We start from the raw sequence: 22,942 nt of genomic DNA on the forward strand, positions 1-22,942 counted from the left end.
TTTAGGTGTACTTTTGTCTAGGTATTGTGAATAAAGATTGGCACCAGATACACAGTTCATTTTGGTGTACTTCTTCACTACTGCCTACAAATGCTAAGGTGTACAAGCACAGTGTAGTTAAGACTGTCAACAAATATTTTAAGATTATCAGAATGCATTTTCAACAAATATGGAAGACTGTTACAATCTGCATCGAATGATTCATTTTAGGGAATAAGGATTATATAACTTCTATAGTGAATAAGATTAGAAACAAATATGTCTGCTGAAGTTTTACTAATGAAATGAAATTGGGAGCGAAGGACTACGATGGATAATTAGAAATGGTAAGGAATTTTCAGCCTACCCGTGAAATGGACAATGCTAAAAATTTAATCTGGTGATTATATCTCAAGATGAATACCATACACGAAAAACGTGTATGTTATTCAAGAGGGGCGTTAAAATACGTATCAATGTCCTTAAAAAGGAATGGGAAAGGATAGAGAATGATATAAGGATTGGAGAAAGAAATATGAATGATTAGGACATCTACAAATAGCCAATGAACCTGACGAAGAGATTCTTTCGTATTCTGCCGACTACAGAATATCACGATTGAGTAATATATCAAGTTTTATGTCGGCTGACTTTCAGTACACTTTAAGTGCTGAAACGAGAGAATGAAAGTTTTTTCTTAATGGTACCCATGCTACCTGACAAAATGGGCCAATGGCAGGTGTGGTTTAATACCGAAGGGCAAAGGCGGAAAACTCCAGTGATCTGTGAACTGTTTAGTCATCAACATTAACACACAGTAATATGAACCAATTGAGAATTCATGGTACTTTGCTATATACTTCTAACACCTCAACATGATCATGTCACTACTTAAGTCCAACAATCAGGCAAACCTTTATCTAATTTGACAGAGAAGGACTCTCCTTGCGAGCATACTTATACATTACAGTACACAGCCAAAATAGAGAAAATCGTAACACACTATTATATTCATCAAATCTAAAGTATGCAGTGGCTAAGACAACAGATAATATGACCACGTAATGTGAAAAGAACACAAGACATAAAGAACCGGTACACACTGTTCTTCAGATGCTGACGCCTGTTAGCTAAAATGAAATTGATAACGAACCATTTTACACAAGGGATATCTGTCACTCAAACACTTTACAATGTTTCGTGGCTAAGCTGCTTTTAAACTAAAAGGATACTGTACTGTGGATTCGGTGAATAAAATAAATAAATAAATATACACTGTAATCATGGGAAGTTTCACTTACTCCCCAATGTTTCTTTATAGAATAACACCAATGGTGCTGCTAGCACAGCCACTCACTCTGTAGATTGCATTACAGGTTCTTTGCAACGACCCCCCTAGCCGCCTTCTACTTGTTTTTCCTTCTGCCTCTTACATCACATCCACTTCCTTTCTTCTCTTCCCACCTGGCTGTCTAACTTCTTTAACTTTACGTCGATCAAAATTTCACTTCTCGTTTGGATGACCCAGACGTAAGTTTTGACATACAGTAATAAATTAATTAAACGAATTTGCAATAATAATAATAATCAATAATAATAATAATAATAATAATAATAATAATAATAATAATAATAATAATAATAATAATAATAATAATAATAATAATAATGCCAGAAATATATACTACCCATTTCATTTCCTGTGAAGTATTATGTTTAAACTTGATTTATGCTCTTGCCAATGTACACTACTCATAAAATCTTATCTTCGCTTAAAAAACGAAAGACACTTATCCACAAAGCTTGCAGTCAGTGTATTAAGCAGTGTTGTCTTAGCCATTACACTGCATACTGTAGGTAAAGGGCCACTCACCAATCATCTGGAGGAGCAAAATACAGGAGAGGGAAGGGCAGGTTAAAATATCGTATACAATATAAAAAAAAGTCTACAGTCCCGATCTATGATCTCTAATTTATGACACAAACACTCATGAAAAAATGGAAGTCAGTGGCAGCTTTTCTTGTTATTATTGCAACTGGAAGAGGATGAACTCATTTTGTTTCTTGGGGGTGAATGTGTCCGAGGAATTATATATATAAAAAAGTCCTACATATGTACCTTCTTCTTCCGTGGTAATGTACCTGAGGTTTATATATATGTCTTACTATCCTTCTTCTTCGTGGTGAATGTGACCTGAGGAATTATATTAGCCTACATAGCCCTCTTCTTCTGTGAATGTGACCTGAGGAATTATATATAAAAAAGTCCTACATATGTACCTTCTTCTTCGTGGTGAATGTGACCTGAGGAATTATGTATAAAAAAGTCCTACATATGTACCCTCTTCTTCGTGGTGAATGTGACCTGAGGAATTATATATAAAAAAGTCCTACATATGTACCTTCTTCTTCGTGGTGACACCTTGACAACCTGAGCGGAATTATGTATAAAAACAAAAGTGCCTACATACTGTCCCTTCTCCTCGTGGATAAGTGACTGAGAATACCCTATTTATAAAAAGTCCTTACATAATGTTACGCTTCTTCTTCTGGTGGAATGTGGACCTGCAGGGAATTATATATAAAAAAAGTCCTTTACCATATGGTACCCCTCTTTCTTTTCGTGGGTGGAATGTGACCTGAAAGGAATCTTATATATAAAAAAGCTCGCCTACAATATGTACCCTTCTTTCTTCGCTGGTGAATGTGACTGAGGAATTATGCTTAAAAAGTCCTACATAGTAACGCTCTTCCTTCGTCCGGTGAACTGTGGACTTGAGGAATTATATTAAAAAAAGTCCTACATATGTACCTTCTTCTTCGTGGTGAATGTGAACCTGATGGAAGGAATTTACTTATAAAAACAAAAGTCCTACATATTGTTACCTCTTCTTCGTGGTGAATGTGACCTGAGGAATTATATATAAAAAAGTCCTACATATGTACCTTCTTCTTCGTGGTGAATGTGTCCGAGGAATTGTATATAAAAAAGTCCTATATATTTCAGGTTATTCAGCACTTAAAAGAGTCAGGAGTTTATCCTAGCATTTTTGTTAAGCAAATAACTCCAATCAAAAGCTACAACGTACGGCAAGTATACCAGTTTTGGTCCCTTAATTCACCTCGACACCAGCAACTGCTGAGGATAATTCTTTTTCAGAGGAGTCTACTCAAGTGATTGACTTAACGATGTGTTAGAAGTACAAAAAATTAAGCAAAAAATTTGATCATTAAATATCAATGAAGTTAAGCAGAAGTCTTTGTCGTTTAAAGATTGAATGACGTATGTGTGTGTTCGTGTGTTATATACAAAAGATTTTTTCAAAATTTACCCTGCAGAGTTGGGACCGACTGAGGAGATCTTTAATTTGCACTGTAACAAGGTTCCGGTCTGCCACTAACTTCTTAGAATAATGAAAGTCGTCTCGCCGTAAAAAAAAAAAAAAAAAATTAGTAGTAGAAGTACTAGAAGTAGCATTGAAAGATCATGGGGGCCATGGAAGCTTCGCAAAAATTGTGCATCTAAATTTTCTAGTAACTCCTTTGGCGATGAAAGCTGTCTCTAAGGCGTCAAATCTGTCATTCGCTGGCAATTTCATTGAGAAGAAATAAATGTCAAAAAATATGCGTCACAGTTTCTCAAAAAAAAAAGCTGTTTAGAGCTATGAACTGATAAACATGGACTATACCATAAAAATTCAATATTTCCCTTTCTAGTGAATTACTTTTACTGTACACAAAATTTTTTATAGATAAAGGAAAGCAGCTGTCGTAAAGCCTTCATGCTGCAAAAGATATACAAGAGTATCTCGCCGAGGCTACAGGAAGCGCTGGCACCTCTAATGTGCAAGAAAAAGTAAAAGTAAAAAAATCTGCGCTAGAAAGAAGCAGCATTCCGTTTCTCAGAAAAAAAAAATCCTCACAAGATCTCTTTAAAATCTACGTAAAAAATAATTTTTGCATTCTCGTATATTTTGAATATTATGGTTCGCGAGGAATCTGTGAAAATTACAGACGCCAAAGAAATAAATAAATAAAAAAAAAAAACATCACTCTAAAGAATAAAAACAAAACCGAATAAATCTAGTACTACATTCCTGAAAAACCATGCCTATATATAGCGCTTCGTCTCTCGACTTCATTCTGAGTGCTTTACTAAAGCACACACTCCAATGTTCCGACTCCATCGGTTTGTAAGTGACGGTAAAAGGAGAGCAAATAAGAATAAAGAGCAAAGCGGGGAAACCCTCTTCCCTGGCCCCCACGAGGAGAAACAACCACCGTGGTTACATGCACCTAAGAAGTCCTTCCAGGGGGCTATCGGGTGATCTATACTCGTAGCTCCGTTTTCTTTGAGGTGGGGGAGCGGGGATATCCGAAAGCACAGTCTCTAGCCTTTCAGTGGACACCACGTGGTTTCGGGTGAGGTCGTGGCGCCTGTACAGCTGGTGGTGATGGTGGTGGTGCGCCTGCTGCTGCTGCTGGTGGGGGGGCTGGGGGTGGTGCTGGTGGTGCTGGAATATCTCGTGCTGGGGGCGCTGTTGCTGCTGCAGAGGCTGCTGCTGTTGCTGTTGTTGTTGCTGTTGCTGCTGCTGCTGATGCTGCTGCTGCTGTTGTTGGCTGCTTGTTACGCTGCAAAAGTTGCAAATGTGAATCGGGTGTCAGACATTTGCTGAAATGCATTACTGAATGACCAGGAAATAAGACTACGCTATTTCTTTCATTAAAGTATAATACTCATACAGGTATGCGTCAGCTCGCTTATATTCTGACGATGAGCGATTGCAGGATACGTCGGTCAAGTCATTACCAAAGCTCCTTACCAAAGAAGTTACCTAAGTCTACATGAGGTATAAACAGTTTAAATGGGATATACATACTTTTCTACAGTAAGTCCATCTGCAAGGTCAGTTTCAGCATTTTACTCAAAAACCTTTCTCTGTGGCCCCTCAGGAGGGGATTACCTCTTACAAAAAAGTTACCTAAGTCTATATGAGGTCTAAAGTGTGTAAATGGAGGTTTAAACAGTGTAAATGGAGTTCCTTACCCCTTACAAAGAAGTTACCTACGTCTATGTGAGGTCTATACAGTGTAAATGGGATATACATACGTTACTACAGTAAGTCCATTTGCAAGGTCAGTTTCAGCATTTTGCTCATAAAACCTTTCTCTGTGGACCCTCAGGAGGGGATGTTACAGATCTGCTGACCATCAATTTACTAGCTAAGGTGCTTTTGAATGAGGTTCATAGCCTCATGCCTTTGGAATCACAGTGTAAATAGGATATATATACTTTACTACAGTAAGTCCATATGCAAGGTCAGTTTCAGAATTTTACTCATAATCCTTTTTCTGTCGACCCTACCTTAGGAGGGGATGTTACAGATCTGCTCACCATCAGTTTATTAGTTAGGGTGTTTTTGAATGAAGCCCCTAGCCTCATACCTTTGGAATTACTTCAATAATCTTCAAAATACACTGGCTTTTACCATACTGCAAAGGGGATCATGTTACCCAGGGAATATCAATTTGATGAAAGTAGTAAACTTACCAAGCAAGATTTACAATCTTCAGGTCTGTGTCAATGATCGCAGCTTGTGAGTCTTGCGTGGCCTTCAGCGAAAGTCTTTTGACATTTCCTTCCTTATAAGGCAGAGACAAACAACTTCCCATATATCTGACTATCTTTTCGCAACTTATTACGACTTGAGATTGCAAAATAACATAAAATTCAATGCGAAAATTAATTCCCGACAAATATCTGATCATTAAGCGAGAAAACATCAAATATCATTGTGTTACAGGCAGGCATGTTATAGTATAAGCTAACCAAGTTTCCGGCCAGAAAGAACTTCAAAACATGAACACTTGTATCAGCAATGATTCTGGGTTGCAAATCTACCCAGCTCTGGAGCCTTTCTGTACTGATGTCAGACTTTGATTTACATTACATTTTTAAATATACAACACTAAAATGACTAAAATATCCCCAACTAATAATCGCTCTACCCCGAGGTAGGACAAAGCCAGTCGCCACTCTGAGTATTGGACACTTACTTATAAGTAGAAGGGATTGCTGAACCATTTCTCCTCTATGGTAGTGACAACTGACGAGGATGCTGGGATTAATCCAGCTACAATATGTGCTTCAATATGATCTCTTACCATCAATTCATAGTTTTTTTTTTTTTTAAACTCTATTCTCACATCACGCCATTCCTGAAACAGTAACCACCTTTGCTCGCTTGGAGTGGCGACTGACTATATTCTTCTCAGCATATGAATTCTTAAATGGTAATCATGCTACTAAAAAAAGTTCTTATAACCAAAACTGTGATGAAATTCAAAGCATGATAATTCTGCAAAGGTTGAAATCCATCTGACTCTATCTGGAGAGACTTGTTATTCAAAATCATTATTAATACTAATAAATGCGTGCATGTGTGTGTTAGTATTTGTAAAAATAAATTTATGCGCAAAGATGTGTTCGTTATACGGATGAACGTATTAATATACCGGTATGTATACAATCTAACTTAAAGTGAAAACTACAAAACACGTGCTATATGTTCCTGCATATTTATAATATATGCATATTATTATAAAAAAAAAATTCAGAAAACCGTCCAGGATGTCTGGAAAAGTCGTTGTACGACCAAACCTTAGTTAATAGACTAAACCTTATTTAATAGACCAAACCTTTGTTATGAATAATGTCTACAAAATAATGAAACCTAACTAATGAAACTTACTGTGCACAACCTGAATTAGGGAAAATCATCATCCATTTCGTTGGATTAATTTTTTTGGTCGAAACGAAACGACGGAAGCAACAAAAAGTGCGCAGCATCACAACTGGAAGCTTGGGAATGAAGGTTCATGCAGGGGAAACACTGACCAGCAAATTACGGTGGTTTTTTGAAAGCAACAGCATCGTGCTAAAAACCCGATGTGTGGCTGACAAGTACAGGAAAGGCAAAAGAATTGGGCAGGATATAAAAAAAAAGATATATTTTAGTTTATATCTTATTTTTTAGAGCGTTTAAATTAGTAGTTATCCCGAATCTTACTTTTAGATAGGTTTATATTCAACTCAGGTTATGACAAGATATTTTTGTAAGCCTATAAATACTTTTAAGGTAAGATTATGAATATTAACCTCCTAATCGGTTATTAACATGCATCAAAGTACAGTGGACCCCCATATTCGCGTTCTTGGCATTGGCGGATTTCTTATGGACCATATCTACCCATTATTCGCGGGAATGCACGCATTCGCGGTATTTTTCTATGAGAAATATCTATAAATTCTTTTTTTTTTTATCAACTTCATCATAAAATGCACTTTTTGCCATAAAAATATTAAAAAGAAAAACAGGTATAAAATTTTTTAGTGGGCTTTTCTTGAGTTTAACTAACAAAAATAGGCCGTTTTAAGCATTTTTATAGGGGTTTCAACTATTTGCGGATTCCAGCTATTCGTGGGAGGGGTACACATCCCCCGCGAATACGGGGGAACACTGCATGTCTTTAGTGAACTACATGTGTACAAAGCTTGCAGCTGCCTGAAATCACAAGTTCTTCCTGTCAGAAGGCTTCTTCCTCCTGCTTCGTTGGGACCTGTCTTAATAAAGGCCATAAAGCTGCATGTCATTTTGGCCTTAACTCTTAAAGAATAATAATATTGACGTAGCGCCATTGTTGATCTAAGGTGAACGATATTAACGTTTTAAACTGATGTTTTTTTTTTTTTTTAGGTTGGTCAATATTGATCAAATCAGCCTTCAACCAGCATGGCCTCTTGAACAAGGAGAGGGTGGAAAGTAAGATGAAGAAAGAGAATATGAAAGGAGGTACAGTAAAGGGAACGAAAGTGGTTGCAGCTAGGGGCCGAAGGCTCGCTGCACAGAACCGCATGAGGTCCACTGACGACACTACCCCCTACAGAGCCTACAAGCCTAACATTATTAGGCCAAGCAACAGCTATTTAATTTTTCTTCAGTAAGGGCAGATGTGAAAGACATTATACAATGTAGGTGTGATACATTTCATAGTGTTACAAAAGCACAGTTGCTATAAAACAGTGGGGGAGAGAGCCAATGGGGTCGCCCACGGAACCAAAGTTATGAGAAACAAGGCATGATCCGACCTCCAGCTTACTTCGGGCGCGTGCTAAAATCAACGGTCAAATAGAGCGTTGTTTCACCAACGAAAATTAAAATAAATGTTATATTTTATTAGAAATTTTTTTTTGTACTATTTAATGTGCACATCATTTATTTTTTACATTTTCATTCTAATAAATAAATCATAAATATCCTATCCTAAAATTCCTGTATCTTTAACACAACGTGTAACACCTTTTTCAGACTTTTTTTTAGGGTTTCCTACCCCTCCTCACAACAATAACAACAAAGCAGTTTGTAAGCTTACTCCCCGAGTAAGCAAAAAAGACTGGGTGTTACGTTAGCTCATGTTATATGAAACATGCTAAACAAGCGCTCATAATATACAGCCAGTTTTGTACTGAAGACCGAACCGAAGACTTACAATATTCGTGTCAACGAACAGGTTTGTAATTTTGTTAGGATTTTCTATGTGTCTGGATCTACCACTACAATCCTCGTCAGACAATTTCAAAGGCTGTAGATCTGACTAAATAGATCTGATTAAACCGAACTTACTGATGTTACACTGTCATTTAAGGAAAATGTAATACAAAATTTAAGGTCAACCAGAGCTCACAACATGCTAAACTAATAGTTCTCATTGACTCACGATGCAAGTGGATGTCACAGATAAGAGTTCATACACTGAAAGGCTAAGATATAAACTAAATATTTTTTTAGCAAGGTGAATTTATACCTACAGTGCTGGTGTCAAGTATAGTGGATTTGCTGGTTGGTGAATATGCATGCTTACGTTAATACAGAATATAAAGAAGGACTTAACACACATCCTCCTTGGAAGTGAATGGCGCCGGGAAAGCGATGTAGAAAGTTAGGGAGAATGATGCCATGAACAAATCATCTCTTTACTTCTACCAACAAGAACGACATTAGGTTCTGTATTACATTATACTTTTTACTATCGCTTTCAAACTCACCGTCAGAGGTTATAAAATAATGTATTAGGTTACAACACTTATAAGAGGATCTAAAATACCAGGGCATACTCTGAAAACGAGGATAATTACTATTTCAACTTCTACACAGAAACAGCCTCAACAACCAATACTTCAGGTTCTGGTATTCAAGCGGCTGACGCAGCGGGTAACACCTTGACCAACCTTTCCAGATCCTATAATAAAAGAGCTAATGTTGCTCCAAGATAGCCTTAAGAATAATTAGCATCAGGAAAACAGTTATAGCCTTTTCCTCTGTGTGTGGACCAGTTTAGTTTACAATTTAAAAAATAATAATCATAATAATAATAATATTATTAATAATAATGATGATAGCAATAACAACAATAATAATTTAACTCCAAAATGCACAAATGCTCAGGATGAGGGGTTCCATAATATGCAAACATGGAATCCTTCACGAATTTCGTTAATCACACTTTTATGCAAATATATCAGGCCATTATCGTGCCCAAATGCAAAGATCGTGGGGGACAAAACATGCAATGAATATATTTTCAGAGGCAGACAACGGCAATAGATACAGATGCAAGAATATATTCAGTATCAAAATTCCTCAAGCACTTTCAAGATGCCTGTGCATATTACTAAAGACCAGGAACACTTGTCTCATGATCATGTGTATAAAAAAGACGATCATACACAGGTGCTAAAATAATAACCACTCGTATCTAAACAACAGAAGGATCAGGCATTACCATGCGGGCATACTGTTCATATAGAGGGTGTCATGCGGGAAATGGGTTTTTTGGGTGACTCACTCCAAACTGACGGTCCTGACCCAAGTTGAGTCATCTGAGGGCGGAGTCCAGCAACAGGCAAGCAGAGGGCCAGCACTAACAGCGCTGGCGAAGTTAAGAGGCTGTTAGTGGCTCAACAGGCCGTGTCTATGGCAGTGATTGGCTGAAGTTAGAGGCTGTTGAAGGATCAATTGGGTGTGTGTGTATGGAAGTGACTGGCTGAATTAAAGGGAAATTAGTAGCTCCAACTGTCGTGTCTATAGCAGTGATCGAGTTAGTAGGGTGATAGTGGTTCAACAGGCTGTCTTGAAGAGTGAGCGATGAAGTTCAAAGGCTGTTAAAAGTTCTATGGGATATGCCCATAGTGGTCACTTGCTAAAGGTTAGTCTGTCTCAACCGACCATAACTAAGACATTGATTGGAAAAGATCCAAGTCTATGTCTGTGAAAGTGGATTGCTCAAGCGAAGCTGTTAAAGCCTCAGTCACTCATGTCTACAACTGTCATCCGTGTTTATGGTAGTGATTTGGGTGGGTCTCAGTACAGTAGAAGAAATACTTGAAGATGGCGATTTTTGTTGGGCCTGTTAGCATTAGTGTAGACACGGAAAAATGATAGTGTTTTTACTTTCAGCAAAGACAAAGGCCACCCCAAAAGGCAGGTGCACTATAGTTGCCACACACTATCGAAAATAAATCTAGAAAAACACTGTCAAAGTTCATGCGAATTAACTATTGTAGTAGCTATTGTATTCCTTGTGGACATGGCTTGTGTCTTCGCCTAATAAGGAAGCAACATAGTTGTATTTGATGGAAATCTGTCATGCTTTTCATGTTGTGATTTTTTTGGGGGGAGCCATGAATATGTATGAATTTACAGTAGTGAGAGAAGACTGGACCGATGAATTATGACCATGTGAGTGCATACAGTGTGTATATATATATAAATGCGCCACTGGATATTAAGACCAAGTGAACACGTGTAAAGAACAGGAAACATTAGCAGCTTCTATATCAACTAATAGTTAAAAAAAAAAAACTCGGGCAAAATCCATAATTGAATGCAAACAATGCAATGGAAGGTTTTTGTTTCTTCATGAAGGGAATTTAATCATTTTAAAGAGGTGAGGAGGGAAGTTATTTCAGTTAATTGTCAATAATGATAACAAGAGATATAAAACAAAAAAATGAATAATAGAGATGGATAAAGCACAGACGACATTAGACATATGTTAAAACACTTCAGAACCAATCTGTGGCATTTATAGTGGATCGATGAATCACAGGCACGAAATCATTATCATGAAAGATACAAGAGCATAATTTATCAAGCACTGGAAAAGGATTTTGTGGTTTAGTTAAGCTATTTGTAAACAATACCGTCATTTCGTCGTCTGGCGTCAAAATACCTCGACATAATTCAATCGGTGAAGGCTGTGAATTAATACGCTGGGAAGAAATAGTAACTTTACGTGGAGGGAACTGATGGAGATTTGTAAGACTCTGATACTGTAATTAACGTTAATTTTCTTATATTCAGACAGTAATCAACCTTAATTTTATTATATTCAGACAGAATTTAACGCTAATTTTATTATATTCAGATAGTAATAAACATTAATGGTATTACATTCAAACAGTAATTAACGTTATTTTTATTATATTTTGACAGTATTTAACGTTAATTTCATTATATTCAGACAGTTATTAACGTTAATTTCATTATATTCAGACAGTAATTAACGTTAATTTCATCATATTCAGACATATTTCAAGCTTTATTCTGAACATCGTTGACAATACTGACGATAGTTATTTTGACAGTTTTGAAGTTTCGTATTACATCAAAATTTTATGCGAAAATTTAATAGATATTACAAAAAAATACTGAATAAAGTGTCTGTTTAGCTTTTGATACTCCAAATACACGGCTACTTCATTTTACGGATTACTACTGGTGAATTTGCTTCTACTGCGAATTGTTTTATGGAGCAATTTAGCAAGAAAAAAAAAAATCGCCATGAGAATGATTTTGACATCAGCTTAAGAAATGACTCGCTGAAATAACCGGAACAAAATATAAAAAATGTGCTCCGAAATAAATACGTAGTCTATGAGTAATAATAAAAAAGTAAGGTTAAAAAGAAAAGTGCTCAATTTAAAGGAGGGAAGGTAAATGTTATCAGGCATGAAAATTGAGGAGAAGAAAGAAGGGGGGGAGGGGGGGAGGGGGCGTGTTGGGTGGGGGTGAGGGAAACTGACAATAAAACCCAAGACCTTATTGAAAATCAAGAGAAGAGAGAGGCATGAGAACCATAATACGAAATAGATTAATAAAAAAGAAAATGAGAATAATGGTATTAAAAAAAAAACAACCACTAAATAGAATACTTTAAAGTGACGTATTTATTATGTAACCAGAGGAAGCAACAAAGAAGACGAGGAACTGTATATAAAAAAAACTAACAGAACGAGGTTGCAACAGACGCTGTTGACACTTACCCGAGGGGCAGCTGCTGACCTTTCTTGATATTGGGTTTACAGCCGTTGGCCTCCAGTTCCTTCTCCAGCTGCTTGATGCGCATGCGCGCCATGTCCAGCTCGTGCTTGACCTTCCATATGTGCGTGTCACACAGCGGGTCGCGGCACCGGTGTCGCCGGAGCTTGTCCGTCGCCTCGTACACGGCTCCGCGGAACGTCAGGGATTTGCCCATACTCTACGGGAGGGAGGTGGGGACGGGGAAGGGTCCGAGAAAGAGAGAGAGAGAGAGAGAGAGAGAGAGAGAGACTTGTCAATACGTTACATATACATTTAATGTACAGGATTGTCAATGTTTGACGTGTGCAGGTAAAAGGATGTCAATGTTTGACGTCTAGTGTAACAGTATGTCAATGTTTGACGGTTCGTAGTTCCGGAACGGGAAAAAAAGGAGAGAGAGAGAGAGAGAGAGAGAGAGAGAGAGAGAGAGAGAGAGAGAGAAATATCCATCTAACGGAACTTTTTTCCCTATCAACAGAATACGAGGGATTAATCTGTGAGAGAGAGAGAGAGAGAGAGAGAGAGAGAGAGAGAGAGAGAGAGAGAGAGAGAAATATCCATCAACGAAACTTTTCCTTCCCCATCAACGAAAAACGAGGGATTAATCTGAGAGAGAGAGAGAGAGAGAGAGAGAGAGAGAGAGAGAGAGAGAGATTCACTTCTAAGAAGGGAAGGTTCACTGAACTCGCTTAATAGAGAAGAGCCCGAGATGAGACGGACGACTGAAAAATTCATGTCGGAGGAACAAGAAGCTAATTCAACACATGATTAATAATTAGGGACTTTTCATTTTTGGAAGGAATTTGATGATTAAAAACACACAAGTTATTCAGGATATGAATGGAAAGAAGGTACATAGGAATCGCATGAAATAAAACATAAGAGGCCCACAAGACCCAACAGAGAGAGAGAGAGAGAGAGAGAGAGAGAGAGAGAGAGAGAGAGAGAGAGAGAGAGAGAGAGAGCTAATAAAATGGCATGGGACGAGAAATGACATTAAATCAACATCTGGATATTCAAATGGTCTCTTATAAAATACGTTGGCGTAAATAGACTGTTATGAGATTTCTCCCAAGTATGCAAATCAGCTTTAACTGGGTTTTAGGAAGAGATGAAATTATTTTTTTCCTTTTTCTTTCCTGGCAATTTTTCTCAGGATGACATCTCATCCCCAATCTCGCTTGATTAAAAAAAAAAATTTCTTGCACAAGCTGCCTAAATGTCGAAAGATTGTCCTTCTTAATAGCTCTTAAATAAAAAATTCAGTCAAGTTAAAGACGCTGTTTCAAGTTCCTTTCTTACTTCCGAAGAAAATATTTACGCTCCTACGTTAATTTCGAAAAAAAAAAAAGGTTCCTTCGAAGCACCTTCGTAAACGCGTCAAAATCGAACTTACCAAACTGACGAGAGCGCAGCATCCTCCGCTGTCCTTCTTGGCCAGGTGTTTGCGGACGTACTTGAAGTATATGTGTTCGAGCGCCAGCAGCACGATGGCTATGACCATCCCGATTCCGAGCAGCAAGTAAGCCGATAAAAACTGTTCGATGGCCAGCGGTTCGGATGCCCGGCGTTGCTGCTTCTTGGGTTTGCAAGTACCCGTCATCCAGAATCTCTGGAGACGCTCGATGTCGCCTGCAACAGAAAACGGGGATGAGGATGGTAAACAAAAAGGCGTTGATTACAGGAGATTCACAGCAACCGTGCACCTGATGGCTAGGCCAGTCCCTTAAACTAGTGTATTTTTGGTATGATCAACGAAGACGAATATAGGAAGATGGCGATGGTGACTTAGTGTTCACGTTCAACTAAGTGCTCTCATTAATGATTTAATCAGTATACAGGATTCATTCTCGTTTTTTTATTATAATTATTTTCTTCCTCGGCCATTACTGTCGTCACATCTTGACCATACTAGATAAGTCGGGACCCCTGAACAACCTTATCACATCGATCCTATGGAAATGTCCTATATCTAATTATGCAAGAGCTAATGACAAAAAAAACTCAACCCTGCAATAGGAGGCAGAATTGCAATTTCATAGGCTAAAAAAAATTTCGATTAGCTTAAAAATAAGTACAGGTGTCTTACTGAATCACACACTTCCAGTTAATAAATAAATAAAAAAAAAACACACACACACAAGCAAAACTTTTTAAATTAAATGTCTATCGATATTTAATACAACTACAATTGCCTGCGGGAAATACAAATTCAGCTGGAATATTTTTTGTAAATCATCTTTGAATTTTTACTCGGCTACAATACAAAGTCCTTTTGTTCCATGAATTCTTTCTTTGTCTGGTCGTCTGTTACCGACAAAATATGCCCATACTTATCCCTCGAAGCCAAAACCTCGCAAGACCTAAGGATTAGGTGTCTTCTTCAACTTTTAAAACCTCAGATGAAGTTTATTATGCTACGGTTTACATCATCCCGAAGGACTACTTTAGTCAGTTTAATATGTACAAAATTTGAAAGTGTATTATTTTCCATTATACAGTAACTTAATCGTGCTCCTAAGCCTTTTAAAAACTGTTTGTATGTTAATTAACTTACTTTCATCGTAGGTTTTATAACGCAATTCAAGATCTCAATTGCTGTCTGTTTTTGTTTTTCCTTATTATATCTCATATACACACATTCATACACATACACACACACACTATATATATATATACACACACACAAATATAATATACATATATACATATATATGTATATATGTGTATATATACTACATATATAATATATATATATATATATATATATATATATATATATATATATATATCTATATGTATGTATGTATGTATATGAATGAATACTGTCTGTACGTGTGTGCGCTTCCCCACAGAGACGGTGAGAATAATGGCATGTGTTTTGCAGCCGGCGACACTTACAATACCGCCTTGATGTGACCAGCAGCAAAAAAAAACAACCAAAGTTTATATCTGGCCTCCATCTATATGATAATGAACTTGCAGGCAGAGGAAAAAAAAATGGGGGTGGGGGGGGGGGGGAAGGAAGAAGAAGGGAACAACTCGCAAGAAAGGGAGACAACTAAAAATGATATCAGTGTTACAAAGGGAAAATAAAAATAAAATGTTAAACAGGAGTAAATTGAGACTCAGATGGAGGATGCTGATTGATTAATACATACAGCCTGGCGTGAGAGCAGCGCAAGATACCGACACCACGCAACCCTTCTCTCTCTCTCTCTCTCTCTCTCTCTCTCTCTCTCTCTCTCTCTTGTTGCCTTCATCAGGAGCCATTTCCAGTCGGTAAAAACGGTTTTCATGTGCGTGTAAACACACACACACACACACACACACACACACACACACACACACATATATATATATATAATATATATATATATATATTATATATATATATATATATCTAAGAGGTTCAGGAGGTCCATTGATACTCCACATGAAGGCCAAAATTTATTATAAAACGTTTTCGCACATCAACTTTGTGCATCTTCAGTCTGTTAAAAGAGAAGTGCATATATAATTGCATTTTAACATGAATCCTTATATTCAGTTTTTAATATATACATTTCTCTTTTAACAGACTGAAGATGCACAAAGTTGATGTGCGAAACGTTTTATAATAAATCCTGGTCTTCATGTGAAGTATCAATGGACCTCCTGAACCTCTTATGTCTGCGCTCCTGTATACCTTATATATATATATATATATATATATATATATATATATATATATATATATATATATATATATATATTACAGTGTTATATAAATTAGATAATAATACTGTCATTCACCCAGCTCATGTAAACAGGCTAGATGGAAATCTCAAAACAGGTTGTATTTGAGAAGAATAGAGTAGATTCCATTTTAACTACTGGAGCTGACACTTGACCTGACATATCCCTGGGTGAATTCCCACTGTTTATCCTCCAGTTTATAGTTGTAAATCAGTCCGTTACTAGAACAACCGTTCACCCAGTAAAGGTGGAGTTCGTAGATAGTAGTTTGTATGTATGTTTGTTTGTATGGTGTTTTTGCGTTGCATGGAGCCAGTGGTCATTCAGCAACGGGCGTAGATAGTAGTTAGGATTGCTTGAATGCGGGTAAAAGATTAGGATGAGAAAAGTAGATGCAAGGAAGGTACATAAACCTATATATATATATATATATATATATATATATATAATATATATATATATATATATATATATATATGGAGGTGTGTGTGTGTCCCTTTAAAGGATAGCTTCAGACCCGTGACCTTCACCCTTACCTGTGACCCACAAAAACCGACTAATTATTATTGGCATTTAATTCACTGCTAGGTCAACAAGAGGCACACTGTACTATATTAGGAAGGAGTTCCCTCCGCCTCTTGGAAAACTTTATAAATAATAATATTGTTTAAAGATAACCTCTCCAGCCCTTTGGTCTCTCCCTTCAATTCACTCCTTTTTTAATATCACTTGGGGTCCCCTCTCAATACGTGACCCTACTACAATATTCATATGGTTGACTTCAGCCTTCATTCATAAGAATCCTTTGTCGCTTTGTTTTCTCGCGCTCGGGAAGTCGGGGCTGGATGGCTTCATCTACATATGATAACATTCTTCTTCTTTTTTTTTTCCTCTCCGCCTCTCGCATTTTTCTCTCCACACCCTGCAGTTAGTGTGGTGGGAGCGTGGGACCTTTCCAGACCCTTCAATATAAAGGACCCAGTTGTCCGTTTAATGAAAATTCGGTGTGGGAGGTCAGGAAATGAGGTCACCGGGTTATTAAACGTACTGTGAAAAGAGAAAGGGGAAGGTAATTGGAATACTATTTAAGTAACTGATTAAATATTGAATCGAAATCTCAGCAACAGACTTGTAACTTCTTACAGAAGAGAGATAATCTATGACGCCAACGCCACGACACGGTTCAGTTAAGATGTTGCTCTGTATTAAGTTCTATACAAGTTCGCTTACCTTTCTCTGCACCAGCCTCTCAAAATCTGTTAAGTCTCTCTCTCTCTCTCTAGATTATATGATACCATTTGGTAGTGTGATTAGCTTCCTTAACTGTGAAACACTTACTATGGTAGATTCACATCAACCGTGCATCTGATGTCTAGGCCAGTCCCTTACGACGCTCCTGATTGGCTGCTGATAAGCCAATCACAGGGCTGGAAACCCTCAGTCTCTCTCTCGAGTTCACATAGGCAGGATGTATGTTCCACCTCTCCTGAGGGATACTTTTGAAAGACGTATCCCTCAGAGGAGAGGTAGAACATACATCCTACCTATGTGAACTCTCTCTCGAGAGAGACTGAGAGTGTACAGCCCTGTGACTGGGTTATAAACAGCCAATCAGGAGCGTCGTAAGGGACTTGCCTAGACTCCAGATGCATGGTTGATGTGAATCTACTATAGTTGAGTGACTCAGCATCTTGGAGTTAAGAGGTAGTTTTCTCTATGGAGTGCCGGGATGTGGATGGTAACTGTACTCTTTCCAGGAAATTGGAGGACACGAGTTGTTATTAGTAACATTGGGATTTAAAGTTCACTGGATACCTTGGTTACCATCATACGATATAAATGCATGCTGTGCCAGTCTAATCTATTTTTTACGGGGTTTCATGAATATTTAAGTGTGGGGTGTATGAATATAATGGCCATGAACTTTTAATTAAGAAGTTTCTTAGGAGTACATTCCATTTAAAAGTTATGTAATTTCGATGTCAACAACCGCTGGTGAGTGACGCCAGTTTGTGACGTGAAATAAATCAATGGTAAACCCCACCCCCTTCTCTCTCTCTCTCTCTCTCTCTCTCTCTCTCTCCTCTCTTTCTCCCTGAATAAGCTGTTGATAGAGAAGAATGCATCTTACGCACGCCCTAGGACTCAGTGGAAGTCCTGGAGATATTTTATTGGGGGGGTGGGGGTGGGGGATGGCGGGTCCTATTTCATTTAATTTCTTTCCAACACGTCCCTTGGTATATTTGTGTTAAATCTCCTTCTGGCTACCGGCCCCGTTCCTTGCAATTTATGGGATTACGTCGCTTCAACGACGTCGTAAAAGGGACACTCATCGCAAGGTCGTTGTCCGGGGGGGGGGGGGGGGGGGCGGGGGGGGGCGGCGCCAGGCTAGTGGTGGTAGGAGTTTCCTGTGTTTTGTTCTCGTTCAAAAGTGTTACTTGTACGGGTATGCTATGGCTTTGACACACACACACTCTGTCTGTCTGTCAAACACGCATATACATATGTATATAACACATTCATGCATAACTGCTAATATATTTGTGTATATATATATATATATATATATATATATATATATATATATATATATATATATAGAGAGAGAGAGAGAGAGAGAGAGGGTCGAGAGAGAGAGAGAACTGGACAGGAGTATCCTCCTCTCTCTTCCTTTACGTATGAAAGGGCCATCCCATAACGCGCAATAACTGTCCTTATTCTTATTTTACAACGCCCCGAAACCACTTGAGAGAGAGAGAGAGAGAGAGAGTAAATAATAACTCACCAACAAATGGTGTGACGAAGACGGGAAATGAGCGTGTTAAAGAATGAACTAATTATGTCTTTAGTGATAATTTCAACGTCGAGAACTGCGACTCATTCAGCAAAAAAAGAAAAAAAAAAAAAAAGGTTAAAATTCTAAAACTCGTCTTGAGAGTTCTTACACTTCCAAGTTCGGATAAAAGAGGAGGGTTGGTCGTTGAGTTTAAGCCATTTGAATATTTGTAAAAATACCCAACGTTATTGACACTTATAACCTGCCTTTGCGGTCTGTTGCGAGCTGTAATGAGTTGATCCTTCTTTCTACTTTTGTTCAAAATAGTTATGTGAAAATCATGTATTCTACATTATGCTGCTAGCAGATTCTCACTAGCAGTAGCTATTAAAACGTACGTAAATCACTGATTATATATTGACTGCTTATGGAAAATGAGTATTAATAATTGTATGCGTTGAAGATCTACTATTTCTGATGGCAAAATTCTGGCACTGGATTTGTTCTTATTAAAAAACGTAGGAATAATTTCTAGGTATACAATTTACATCGTACATATTTACCTCAAAAGTGAAATGACGTAACTTTCCCCTTGCACTATAATGAATTGAAACTACGACCGTGATTCAGTGAGAAAGGCGATACAGGTAAATACAATCATGCGTGGGTGTACGCGCAGGTGTATGAGTGTAACACGTACGCGCAAAGGTGTTATGTACGCACAAAGGTGTTTGTATATTATATATATATCACCGCTAGCAAGCTACAACAACACATTCCGCTCCCTTCACGTGATTTCAAAAGCATTCTGGACATCTGCTAAGTGGACGGGAAGGATAGAGCAACGAATAATCCATGAAGTGAAAGTAAACAGAGTCAATCAGGTGATAGTAAACGCAAATAATTGTTGATATGTGGAGAATCTAACGACTAAATCTAAAATGAAACTATCGTCGAAGAACACTAGATAAAATTGAAGAGGAAAGTGGAAGAAACGTCAATTAAAAATACTGGCTACAGAACTATTATATAAAAAGCTAACCTACAAGTTTTAGACTGGCTAAAGAACTATATATATATATATTATATATATATATATATTATATAATATATATTATATATATATAATATATGTATATATAAGACTATCAAACAGGGCATTAGAATAAAATAAAAAATAGAAGACAAACCAATGAAACGGAAAAAAAAGTCAATTAAAGAAAGATATGACAGCAACATAAATGAATAAGTAGATAAATAATGCAACTGAGTAAATCTATGGAAGCATCACACTGGAAAATGTGAAGCCAAAAGAAATGAGAAGGAGAAGTAAAACCAAAAAGGAATAACTAAAATACGAAAGGAGAAGAAGAAAGAAGAAGGGTAAATTAATAACACTAATTGAAAACATGATAAAGACAAGGAAATACAAAGACAGGAGTAATAAGCAGATTCAAAATTGGCGGACAGATGGAACAGCGTCGACGCCAAAATGAGAGAGAGAGAGAGAGAGAGAGAGAGAGAGAGAGAGAGAGAGAGGACTCTGAAGGAGAGTGCGAAGGACAACGAGAGCAAGGAGTGCGTGTAGGAGTGCAGGAGTGGTAGAAGAGGATACGAAGGAGAGAAGAGAGGAAGGTAGAAAGTGAGAGTGTGATGGGGAAGTGGGGAGGGGGGGGGAGGGAGGGAGGGGGGGGGGGTAGAAAGTAAAGAGGAGTGGGTAGAGGAGGAGGAGGAAGAAGAGAGTGAGGGGAAAGGGTAGGAACGGGTGAAGGGGAGGAGGTGGAAACTGTGGGAGGGGGCAAAAAGGAAAATGATGACATTTTGGGAGAGGGGAAGGACAAGGGAGGAGGAGGAGGTAGAAATTAAGGGGAAGGGGTAAGAGAAGGGAAGAGAGGCGGAGGAGGAAGAGTAGGAGGAAGAAATGAGGGGGGAAATGGCAGAAGAGAGGAGGATGTAGAAATTGAGGGAGGAGGTGGAGGAGGAGGATGATGAGGAACAGACGTGAAGGGGAGGGGTGAGGGGGGTGAGGAGGCTAGGGGTGGGGGGCGGGGTAGTGCCTGTGATCAATAACGTAATACCAGGTAGTTGTTTGAACGCGGGAAGACAAACACGTCAGGAGGCTCGGATTATCGGGACCTAAGGTGCTGCCTTCGCCTTCGCCGTCCTTCTTAGAGTAGGGAGTTCCTCCCTGCATTGTTCCTTTTCCACAGAGAGAGAGAGAAGAGAGAGAGAGAGAGAGAGAGAGGGTAAAGGCATTCAATAAATGCGTGGCATGGCCAAAACATTTCCAGATCCTTAAAAGCAGATTCCTCGAGACTTGTTACTTTCTGCTCTTGGGGATTTGACGCTAATGATATCGTTTCAGTTTCCACAGCTTCGGGGTAAAGACGATGTCATTTTCTTACACAAATTCTTCAGACCTACTATTCTCTACTGCATTAAATTCTTCTTGCTCTCATAAGAGATATTAGATATTCTAGAGATATTGGATATGCTGAGGGTACAGTAAATTCGGTATTAACTGACAGTAGATTTTTTTTTCTCCTCTCGTATAGGTGGCGAGAAGGATATACTACAGCCTTCCGATTTCTTAGCAAGTCTCAAGGGGTGAGGTTGCTAAGCCCCCCAACACAGCCCCCCTATTTTTTTTTTTCCACAGCGACGCTGACGCTGTTGCTTCTGGGTCAGGAGCAATTCACGGACCTAGTAAACGTGAGCTGAATCTGGTCATTTAGCCACGACGCCCACGGGCTGGCTGCACCAGATACAAGATGGGCGTCAGGTCGCCAAATCTACTTCGATATCTAGATCTAGATTTATTCATCTTTCTATCTACCTGACACACACACACACACACACACAAACAAACACACCCACAGAACCAGCGTGATTTAAAATACCTTGTATGTAAATCTGAGCGAAGCATGTTACATACTTATCTAATTCTTGATATTTTTGTCTTTTGTTTTGTTGCATTGGCCGCCCACGCCATGGAGTCCTGAAGTGGACTCCGCTCGCTGGTACCGGGGAATGGGGACAAGGCCACCCCCCCCCCCCCTCCTCCCTCCCAGATAAACGGACAAGCGCTATGTCAACATCTCGAAGAGGAATCATTTCAAAAGCGAAAAAGTGCTAAAATGATAATGATAAAAATAAACTTCCGTGAAGTTTATTGGCACATTTATATATATAATATATATATATATATCTATATATATATATATATAATATATATAATATATATATATATAATATTTATTTTTACCGACACAAGAACAAATTTCCGTCCATGGCAACACTAATTTGAAATGAAGTTTTAAGACAAAATGTAACTGCATGTGCGAAAGTCGAAGGTTTGAGAATTAGGTGGGACCTATATGACTTTTCTGACAACTTGTCGGCACACATTATATCCAGTTGCAATTCTATGTTGACGACAAAACTTCATGCAAATAATGTGATAACACCTTCAAGAAAATGGGTAGCTTTGCAAGTCTGCAATTAACAAATTGTCTAAAATTTGGATGATGCAAATAAACTGCTCGTGTGACATTTTCCCTTAGAACTAAAACCGAGAACAACTAGTGAAGTCGTCTTACAATTTAAAGGAATAGGTTCGATTACCTTTTTAATTAAACGGTAGCAATGTGCAAAAGTAACATTAAAGTTGTGTGAAACGTATATAAAGATAAATTGCTGCAAAACAGTACAACAAATGAACTCACCAAGGCATACTTTCAATTACCTTCCCAATTAAAGGGTTGCAACAGGCAAAAATAACACTGGGAAATTACCAGAGGGTTGCAAAAAGGATATTCAAAGGATCACATTTAGAGAATACTTCTGCTCCTCCTTCGTTTTAACAAAAGTTTATTCTGCTGGAAAGGACAACCTTATAACACGTTACATAATAATTCAGCTTTTAGGGGAATGATCTGCAATAACTGGGAAGTCCCCTCACTTGAAACTTTAATGTACTTATTTATTCAAGACCAGGAAACTATTCTTTACTCTCAAAGACCACACT

The 22,942-nt window shown here is 38.1% G+C and overlaps 1 protein-coding gene across 1 annotated transcript in view; it reads right to left on the bottom strand.

Annotated features, from left to right (window-relative positions):
- Positions 1 to 22,942, bottom strand: part of LOC135204203 (glutamate receptor ionotropic, NMDA 2B-like) — a 654,480-nt gene that overhangs the window by 11,773 nt on the left and 619,765 nt on the right. The window contains exons 18-21 of the mRNA XM_064234292.1: positions 13,798 to 14,033; positions 12,365 to 12,579; positions 9,886 to 9,969; positions 4,276 to 4,611 (exon numbers count right to left, since the gene is read on the bottom strand). Of these exons, the coding sequence (XP_064090362.1) occupies positions 4,276 to 4,611; positions 9,886 to 9,969; positions 12,365 to 12,579; positions 13,798 to 14,033 (871 nt within the window). The remainder of the gene's footprint in view (positions 1 to 4,275; positions 4,612 to 9,885; positions 9,970 to 12,364; positions 12,580 to 13,797; positions 14,034 to 22,942) is intronic.

This window comes from Macrobrachium nipponense, chromosome 44, assembly GCF_015104395.2.
Source record: "Macrobrachium nipponense isolate FS-2020 chromosome 44, ASM1510439v2, whole genome shotgun sequence".
Lineage (NCBI taxonomy): Eukaryota > Metazoa > Arthropoda > Malacostraca > Decapoda > Palaemonidae > Macrobrachium > Macrobrachium nipponense.